The sequence below is a fragment of the Lycorma delicatula genome, chromosome 7 (genome assembly GCF_047948215.1).
Source record: "Lycorma delicatula isolate Av1 chromosome 7, ASM4794821v1, whole genome shotgun sequence".
Lineage (NCBI taxonomy): Eukaryota > Metazoa > Arthropoda > Insecta > Hemiptera > Fulgoridae > Lycorma > Lycorma delicatula.
Genome location: NC_134461.1, coordinates 59,154,643 through 59,165,783, shown reverse-complemented (window position 1 = coordinate 59,165,783; position 11,141 = coordinate 59,154,643). Strand labels below are relative to the sequence as shown.

At 28.7% G+C, this 11,141-nt stretch overlaps 1 protein-coding gene across 2 annotated transcripts in view; it reads left to right on the top strand.

Moving 5' to 3' along the window:
* Nucleotides 1-1,020: 1,020 nt before the first annotated feature.
* The window catches only part of LOC142327941 (solute carrier family 22 member 1-like), a 42,139-nt gene continuing 32,018 nt past the window's right edge, over nt 1,021-11,141 (top strand). For both annotated transcript variants that reach the window (XM_075371350.1, XM_075371349.1), the window contains exons 1-2: nt 1,021-1,180; nt 8,001-8,356. In XM_075371350.1, the coding sequence (XP_075227465.1) occupies nt 1,180; nt 8,001-8,356 (357 nt within the window). In that variant the 5' untranslated portion in view covers nt 1,021-1,179. The remainder of the gene's footprint in view (nt 1,181-8,000; nt 8,357-11,141) is intronic.

The window sequence follows — 11,141 nt, the reverse complement described above, 5'->3', positions numbered from 1 at the left end:
AACTGCTGGGCTGGCCAAAATTAAGATGTTATAACCAGGTTATAAAGGACTTAAATTAACTGAGAGTGTTAGTTTAAAGTTCATCTAGCGGATGACAGAGGGATGTGGAGGATGCTTATCTATGAGGGAAAGAATGGACTGAGATTCGTGGTGCCAAAGCAGTATCACAATTTTTTATTGTGTGCTTGTGTGTGAGGGGGGTTGTAATATTTTTACAACGGTTTGTGTGTATTGAAATTACTTTATTTATAAATAATAATATTGAAAACAGTTATATTAAAAATATACAGCCTCTCTCTAAATTATTTCTTCTTTCAATTTCACTTTTAATAGTAGCCTATTGTTAAAATAATTATTTACGTTGCAATTTATAATGTCCTGACCTAGATACATTTAAACACTTTCATTATAATCTCAAAGTATAAATCGAAACCTTCTTTTTGAAATATATTTTAGGAACCAAAATTTTTAGTTTTGCGGGGATTTAAGATAATTTCTATCTTTTATTGTATTTTTGTTAGATTTACATAAGAATTCAAATGTGCTATATGCATAAATTGATAAAATTATTCGAGCTGTCCGCACTTGATTATATATACGTTTTGTTTGTGATTCATAATTATAAAAGTATTTTATTTATTTGAAAGATCATTAGACAATGAAGATAAGGCAGAATTTTAGACGCCGTTAATTAAATAAGAAGAACAGTGTAATTTTTTTGTTATTCTTTTGTTTGTTATTTCATTTATGTTTTATTTAATAACTATATTTATATTCTCCGCTCATTAATAACACACGCGCACCTCATTAATAACACACGTGCGCACGCGCACGCGTGTTTGTTGTGTGATATTCTTAATTTATTTTATGATTGTAATCTACGTTTGTGGAAAAACAAATTTTCTTAACTTGAGTTTGTTTTGAATCTATTTTTCACGTAATATATATCTGAATTTATAATATATATTTTCTTTACTTTTTTATCAGTTGATATTCTTGTATTTTCATGGATTATGTATAACTAGAAGGTAGATAGATATTTACAGTTGTTGATTTTATACATACCTACCACATGTTTTTTTTTCAATACTACAGATATTTTTCACTGAACTTAAATATTCAGTTTGTAACAAGACATAACAAATAAGTGTATAGAAATTTTCTTTTCAGCCATAAAAAAGTAAGTTTTTTTTTTTTAATAAAATTTGTTACATGTATCTATAATATTACTTAATATTTCTTATTATTAAAATAATGGATTACCAAGTAGTCTAGTCTTAATGTGAATTTTAGTAGTTTTATCTGCTATTGTAACAAATATGTTTTAAAAGATATTTAGTTATTTTACCTTTCGAACTCTTACAGAATATAATAAAGGATTAAAACTCAACCCACAACCCAGATTTGTAACAAACTTTAATAAGAAAATCCGTTTATTTATACTTTATATATGTTCAGACCAAACTGAAAATTTATTATTTACAAAGGTTATTTGAAAATATTCTCATTCTTCTAGCACCATTGCTTGAATTGATATAAGCGATGATTGAAAAGACAGACATTTCAAATATAGAGTGTACCACGAAGTTCTTCCGGGACTCTCATAACCTATTCTGCTCGTAAATTTAATGGAAAAACTTTTTACAAACATATTTTCTAAAATTCTTTGTTTGCAAGTTACGGTTAATGAAAGATTTCACTTGGATTTCAGCTACCCTAGTGAAATGAGATCGTACTGAAATTTTTAGGACGTTCATTAAGAAGCGGAATTACTGATTTCTTATGGTTTTTGACCTGAAAAATCAAATAACATAGGTCCCGGAAACGAACCTGCAATAGTTTTTGACAAATCTGGGGTGAAAACCAATAAATTGGATTAAAAAAACCCCCTGTTTTTTATGGTTGACATACAATAACTTTGTTAAATAGGTAAAAACACATAAAACTTATAAACAAATCTTGAAGAGAATTTAATTTTGAACAAAGCTATGTAAGATAACTTTAATAAAACGAAGAAAAGTTAAAAAATTCGAATTTTATTTAGAAAAAGTACACTAGACCAAAGTGCATTATAACCCACCAGTCTATAATAAATGTTTGAAAATGAGTCCGCCATTTTCAACACATTTCTTGGCACGCTTCTATAGTACTTTTGTTGCTCTTTTTATTTTTTCAGGGCTGTCCTTAAGTTGCTCAGTCGCATCTACAATGCAGACAATTAATCACGAGAATGTATTTTTGTTTTGTATACAATTTTTTTCATACATCCCCAAACGCAAAAATCTGAAGGTGTTAGATCAGACAATCTTGATAGCCAGGTACGTGAACCTCCACGACCGATCCATTTTTCAGAGAAATGATGATTTAAGTGAATGGAAACGGCACAAGCAAAGGGAAGGCGCACCATCGTGCTGGAAGTATACGTTTCGTCTCGGTGCTAGAGGAACATCGTCAAGCAGCTGCGGCAATTCTTCTTGAAGAAAGTGCAGGACCTCAGCATTTAAGCAGTCAAGTAATATGAAAAAGAAAAACTGATTATGAAGAAGGCCGCACCGTACATTGACACTAATTCGGTGTCGAAAATTACTTTCCACCGTTTCATGAAGATTTACTTCTGCCCATTTACACTCATTGCGTAAATTTTTGACGCCATTTCGAGTGAAATTTACCTCGACGGTAAACAAAACATACTTGTAGAGTTGTCGATTTGTATTTCATCAGTTGCAGAACTCCAAAAGAAGCGGACCGTCTCCTGGGTGTAAATGTTGAACTGAGTTTATGATTAGGATAAAACAACTTTCGTTTAAGTGTCTTCCAAACCATCGAATACGAAACTCTGATCCGCTTAGAAAGACGTCGTGGACTTGGATAAACTGCATCAATAATTATTTCATCAATAACAGCGTCGTGTTGGACAGATCGTTCGTAGCTGGTACGAACACAATGTAGTAAACCTATTTCCTGAAGATTGCAAAATGTCATTCTAATTTTTCTGGGATCTGGAATCTTGCGATAGTTCACTTTGAAATTCGCTCCTTCATTGACCTCGCAGAATATTCTCGCTGACTGACATCGCAGACTCTCCTTGCGTAACTCACTTTTAATTGGTCTTCCCCAGAGTATTTATACTCCTATCTTCTTTACCTGCCGGACCAGACACCAGTTGAGCGTGAGAACGATCGACCGAGCTCTTTCGTTCCCATAAATTTCTAACCAGGGTCCGGTTAACTGTTCTCATGGAGGAATATCTGTTTAGGTGTGTGACAGTTGGCAGTATTACAAAAGACGATTGTTGAACGGACATTTTACCTTTATTAAAAGGGTTTCTTTTAGCCCTTTCCTGGATGCCCCCATTATTATATTTTCTATTACGTTCTTCTTAATTAGCAGGAATCCGTTATATCGGTCTTTTACAATATGTAAAAAAAATTATAATAAGAAATTTATGTTTTATATCAATACGAATCATGCTGAAACGATATTTAGAAACTGAAAAATGTTGATTTATGTATTTTTTTTATAATTACAATGTCCAACCAACATTTGCTAAAAAAAAGCAGTCGCAAATTTAAAAAAAAAAAATTACAATATGTTTCCCACAAATTACGGAAAAAATTGTTTTTACATTAATTAAACATAATGATTTGGCATACAAATTAGAGTTCGATTGTCATTTTGAATTAATTATCGGCCCATTTTTAACCTTACAATGCAAACTCCTGCCATTCGGCTACAACACGTGTTTTCGCTTATTAAATACTAGATTGTATGGTTAAATCGCTACATCTTGCATTTATTACTTCTTTCTGTTATATAAGATAAATAGTTCAACCATCAAACACTAAATTGCGTTTGAATATACTTTATGAGCTTTTTAGCGGTCGGTCACTTATTTGTGAGCAGGCGACAAAATATAAGAAGTTAAAATTTATTTTCGAAACTGACAATTTACTCTTTGGGAAAAATATTGTGTCAAAAAAATTCTAAAGATTTATTTCGAATGTTTTTCTTTTGATATTCATATCCAGAATTATTCTGTGTTATAAAATATACCTGTAGCCATTTGGCTACAGCATGAACTCATAGGTTCTTACTGTTAGGTTATGTTCAATGTTGCTAGGTTATGGTTACAGAAACCCACCGGGTTGGTCAAGTGGTGAACGCGTCTTCATAAATCAGCTTATTTGGAAGTCCAGAGTTCCAGCGTTCAAGTCCTAGTAAAGTCAGTTATTTTTACACGGATTTGAATACTAGATCGCAGATACCGGTGTTCTTTGGTGGTTGGATTTCAATTAACCACACATCTCAGAAATGGTCGACCTGAGACTGTACAAGACTACACTCATACATATCATCCTCTGAAGTAATACCTGACGGTAATTCCTGGAGGCTAAACAGGAAAAAAGGAAGCCTCTCTTTTAGATGCTCAGTACCAATCAACCCTTCTCTCTCATAATATGTTCCTGCTAACTTGTTTTCCTTCTCTGAATTGTTCTGATTAAGCTTCTATTAACTGTTAGCCTTCTCATTTTTTTTAATTTTTCATTCAGTCTGTTCATTTAATCTTCTCCAGCTTCCTGTATTCCTATATTTGGAATGCCTCCAGTCTTTCTTTTTGCTTTTTCCTACTCTCTGTATTTCATATCTATACAAAGTATCTCCAAATGTTATTTATTTCTTCATAAGACTTAATCTCAAATCTAATTTCATATTATCACATAATAACTGTTTCTTTCTGTTAAATTTTTCTTTAGTCACTCTTATTCTAAATTTTTATTTCTCTTTCACTTTTGCAATTTTCTTTTAGAATGGTATTTAAATAATTGTTTTATTTGTTCAGTTTTTCTTTTCTACAGACATTATTTGAATTTGGCTTATTGTTTCCTCTCCTTATTACTTTTTTCTTAGCATTCAATTATATTCCATATTTTGTCATTATTTCTTCTAATTTTGAAATTCTCTTACTTCATCTCCTAAAAATATCATCCAATCTGCAAAACCTACCGTACATATTTTATTTTAATTTCTCCTATACTGATCCTTAACATTACACAAATAATAGTACAATAATCTATAAAAATTAAAAGGTCAGTTCATCATAATTTTCAGCTCAATTGATTAAATTTCTCTTTCAGAGTGGTCAGTACTAGGCCAGAAAACAGGTTACTCTAATCGTAAAATGATTCCAAAACAATTTATGATGTAGTACTGGGATAATTTTTATATCAGATCTATCATGATTAGTTCATTTATATGGTTTGATGAAATGTCAAAGTCAGTAAAAAAGATTTTCTGTTTTATGTGCCAACAGTTTTAAATTAAAAAAGAAAGAAATAGGTTACTTTGTATCACAACAATAATATAATTATTATTATAATACACGTATCATTAAACATTAACAGATGTACAACTGTGTTGGTTTTCATATAACAGTTTGTACTATTTTTTTTTTCTTTTTACAAAATACTATTTGTTCAAATGCCACATAGTGTAGTATGTCAATGCATACTAAACAAAATACATCTGTTACCAATGTAATGAGTCTGTAATTTCATTAACTTAATAATTTCTTAAAGCAATATTAAAAAAAAATTCTTTTGCTGTAATATGATGATTGCGAACAAACAGGATATAAACTTTTTTTAACTGTAAAGTATTTTTAGTGAGTTTTTCAGTAAAAACATTAAGGAAATTCAATGAATGTTAAAAATTAAAACCAAAAAGTTAAAAACAAAAAATCTCATCTAAACCTGTAGTATATATATTCAATTAAGTAAATATATCTAATCTAATGAAATAATAAATAAAATATGTTTGTTTTAGAAGAATTGGAATACGATAAACGATTTCTGTATATTGGGTTTTGGGGCCAAAAATGATTGACTTTACAAATATTAAAATTTTTTTATCTTTTCCTTTTGCAAATTGGTGTGCATGCACGACACCATATATATATTTTTTTTATATTGGACACCATAATGCAAACTGATATTTTTTATTATTATTATTTGTTAATAATTTTTTATCATTTAGTGGAGGAAATAAAAACACACAAAAAATTATCAGCTTGCATTTCGATGCAAAAGCGTACTGCCAGGTAAATTGTCTGCAATAACTCAATTTTTTGTCAACTGAATTTTACAAATGAGGTGTCATTTTGTTCAAAATAAAATGCTTAATAAATTTTGTAATAAATAAAAATTTGATTGAACGAATAATTACAAGAATATTGAAAATTAAAAAATTAATTAACCGTTATTTGAAAATGTTTGAAGGTGACATTTTTAAAATTATTTATTTTGTAGAATAAGACATAGTTTTAGATTTGCCAAATTTAATTAAAGTAAGTTTACTTGTTCCTGAGAAATAATTTTTTTTGTTAAAAATCATAAAATGACATCCAGAAGGAAAGCAAAGTAAAATAGAACTTATGTCGATGTGAACTGTTTTGCTTATTTTGGTGTCCTGAATCAGTCCCTGAAGTTTGGCGAATTCGCCCCAGAACACTCTGTATATATATTAATTCAATTAATACCCTGCTCAATACCTTTTACCTTAACACCTAATATACCTTTTCAACTTTTTTTGGTCTTTAGACCTGACATCATGAAACTTCAAAAAAATAAAAAAAGAGTTGGACAAGTTCTGTTTGTATTATTGGGTTAATAACTTGTGATTGGTGATACTAAAAATCTTCATATTTGGCATGGTAACTCATAAATGTGGAGTTGATATTATATTGTGATGTCAGAGCATCGAAGGGTTTTTAACTCAGCTTGGACTGAACTGCATGAAAACATTACTTATGTAAGTTTTGAACTCCTTTAAAAAAAGATCTTATTATAATAAGATTTTATTTTGTAAAATATTTCCCTAACTGACAAATAAGTTTTAATTAAAATTTCCAACTTCCTCAAGATTTAGTCTTTAAGGTTCATTCTTGATATATACACATGTATAAGTTATTGCTTCCATTAAATGTAGAAGTTTAGCTCTCAGAAGTGTAAATAGTTGGAAAGGGTTAAACCTACACATTCAATATTTTTATACTTTGAAGCTAGTAATTGATAGCTGATTTCTTTTTAAATATCCATGCAAGACCCAAACGATCAGAGGACTCCCCCACTTTATACACAGAATATTGGAATAAGCTTTCTTGATTTCTAAATAAGCTTTCTTGATAAGCAAACTCTAATTTCATTAGATTTTGACCTGCTTACAGTTAAGTAAAAGTCTACTGGACTGTATTATAATTTGATTCAGGTGTACCAAACTGAAATACAGCCTAGTTGTAATATGTTATTACAGTTCTATTAGAGACTTCATTATGATTTGGTGATGACACTGGAGTCATCACATTATTACAGTTTGGCCAGCATTATAACTTTAAAATACTTTTTCATTTTTTATCAGCACGAAAATATGTGGTAAAACATTACTAAAAAGTGTTTGATGAATAACTTTTTTAGTGCATAGAAAAGTGTTTCAGATCTTTTTAGATCGATTACACAGCTCTATTTTAAGTGGCAACTTTTATCAGTTGGAGCTCTTGTTAATAATCTGGTTTTACAATCATTAAAAAGTTCCATTAAATGAGATGAAATAGTGTTCTTAATACATGTAACGATTACTGATTTCATAGGTTGTTTATGTGAAATTTACTGTAATAATAAATCTCATATTATTTGAATATGTTGATCTCATACTTTTTATCTACTGTTTATAAAATATGTATTTTGTAATTAATATTTTGTCCAATTTCTTGAAATAATTTGCAAAGCTTAATTCTATTATGCAAAATATGTCTGTTTGCTGTAATTTTAGGTAAACTTGTGTCTAGTCAGCTCAGTATACTATTTAGAACAATCCCTACAGTTTAATTTTTAACATGTATATATATATATATATATATATATATATATACAGGTTAAAAATTATATACATATTTTTTTTTTTTTTTTTTTTTTTTTTTTAATTAATATCAATTTAACTAATTTCAGTGACCACAACCGAAAATTCAGCAAACGTTGATGATGAGGATATTGATTTATATGTAAGGAAAAATTATGAAGATAAAACAGAAATTAATGAAGTAATAGAAGAAAGTCCTGATGCTGCCCAAATAGCAATGGGTGATATAGGAATTTGGCAATTATGGATTTGTTTATATTTATCATTTACTAGATTTCCTGTAATTTGGGTACAATTTGGATTCATATTTTTTGCTGCTCAAACAGATTATTATTGTGTACAAAATAGTATAATTCAAAAAAATAAATGCATTACTGATAAAGGACAGCAGTGTACAAATTGGGATTATTATAACAGAATATTCAGTCAGACAGTTGTATCAGAGGTATACATAACTAATTTAAATAATGTATTTGTTTATAAATTCTTTCAGTAAATATACAGGATCATGCTCAATTATAAGTAATAATTTTGTAATAAGGATGAAATGATCTTAAAAGCATTTGAAAAATTATGAGAATTAAACTCAAAAACTTCTAGTTAAAATGTAGAAACAATACCACTGTGTCACAGAAGATCAAAAATGTTATATAAATGAAATAAAATTCATCTGAACCCTTTATAAAATGATTTCTTAAATGCAAATCTTAAAATAATTTAGATTGAAGTCAACAACTAAATTCTGCTGGTTCATTTTTCTTGAAAATTAAGTAATAAAAATAAGAGAATCATCATTCTACGTTCATGTCTAAATATCCTCAGAGCATTGTTTTAAATGTTGTTATTTTATATTTAATGATATTTTTCAAATAGTTAACAACTTTATAGATCAATAAATTTTTATGTAAAAACAGCTCAAGAATTTGAATAAATTAAAATACAGAATTGTTTTAAAGGATACCTACAGTGTTCTAAAGTATAAGTGGTCTTGCTTTTTTGTTTTTGTAATTGGCATTCTTTTTGTTTATTTTGGTAACTCTTTTTGTACTTTGAAATAGATATTAATTAGCTAAAGAAATAGAAATGAAATAATTAACTAAAAAATCATCTAAAATTTTTCTAAAATGATTTTTTTATAGTTAATTACCATTTTTCAGCCATTCATGGAATCACTGATAAAAAAAAAATACTAAAAATTAAATGATTTGTCATCACAATTTTAGGCTTACAATAAAAAAAAATTGTTCATTGCTATAAAGATTAGGCAATCATGTAATCAAGCCAACCTCTGTGGCGCAAGTGGTAGCATCTCGGCCTTTCTCCAGAGGTCCAGGTGTGAATCCTGGACCTCATGCCTTTTTTCAATCAGGCATGGCATTTTCACATGCTACAAAATTGCCATTTCATCTTATCCTCTGAAGCAATACCTAACTGTGGTCTTGAAGGCTAAAAAAAAACAAAAAAACAAAAAAAATCATGTAGTCAAAAACATCATCCAAACTGTTGAAATTTTATTTTTAAAGCTTTCATTTTTTGCCTTTAGGATCTTTTACACAAAGGAGATACTTTTCAGCTAATATGTTCAATGTTTTTTCTGTCTAGCTGTCTTTTCCCAAATTCCTATTCTATTTACTAAATAATATCAAACATGCATGCATAATTTATTTTCATATGTGAACAGCCACAAAGATATTATGCCAAAAAAAGCAATCCCATGCTAGAGAATTTTGTAATTTTTTAATCACAGAAAAATAAATTCTGTTAAGGATTGTGACAGGACTTCACTGAACAGAAAAAGTACAAACTAGTGTAGTGAATACTGATGATCTTTACAGAACTGAGTTGCAAACACCCATTTACCAATGACTGTAAAATTATCCCATCACATAAAATAATAAAGATGAAAATTTAAAATCATCAATTATATATCAAAATCAACATTCCACAGTCAAGAAAACAAAAACTTATTGGAATACAAGCAGCCCTCCTCCAAATTAAGGAGAAATATTGATAATGTACTAATGTTTAAATAACATTTAATTATAATTTAAATATAATATAATAATAATTAAATATAATAAACTTGAATGAGATAATGAAATGGAAAAAAAATTACCATACTTATTACGGAAATAAAACTGGAACTTAGAGTATGTGAGTCAATAAAACCAGGATGATCCGGCAGGCAGGAAATTCTTGACCAGTCATTAATAATTCTTTAAGATAGAAAATTAGTACAAAACATTCCAAAAGTACTGTAAATTCTATAAATACTAATAAATAAAAACCCCATTGTTATTACTCATCACAAAATGTTCTCCTTTCTTTTTACATTTCTTTATCAAATTTTGAATTTGTGCTTTGTCACATTATTTACAGTATAATATTTTAATTAATTTGATATATTCATTAATACCCAGTAGACCCAGTAGAAGACTTATATGTAAGTCTTCTACACAATCATAATCAACAATGAGGGTTCCATTTTACAGAGGCATATTATGGATCCTATTTTCTTTAAAGAGGTTATTAATAGTGATAATTTTCTTGTAATTCTATCACAATTTCAATGACACTCACAGAAGTTGACATCAATAACTACTGATTCCAACAAAATGATGCCTTATAAAGTAAGAAAAAAACACCATGAAAAGATGATCATCTCGCAGAGGTTTTAGCCCTTTTTATCACAGGATTTGAACTTGTTATATTACTTTCTTTAGGAATCAATAATCAGATTGTTACAACAAAATAAGCAAGCTTGTATAAAAGAATTCTCAAATAAATGCGTAAACATGAATCCTTCTTGAAATGAATTAATTAATGTTTTAAGATAAACCGAAGTAGGCCCAAGAACATATATATCCATATAAGATAACTTTCCCCATTTTTTGTAATTGTTTTGCTAATCTAAAATACATAAATCTATAAAAATTTATTAGATAAAGTGGAGTGCATGGTATATCAGTTCATGCATTATACATCAGTTTACTCCTACTGATTTTTAATTAATAAAATTTTACACTAAAAATATTAATTCTGAACTTATGATTCTCACACAGCTGAATGTTATATAATAAAAAGTGATAGCCTGAAAGCCACTGTCTGGAAAAATACAGATGAATGGTTTAATGATCCAAAAACTGTGTGCTAAATTTTACTCCTAGTGTAGAATGAGAATACCTATATAAACCAAGCTCGTAAAATGGGATTATAATAACAGCAATAAA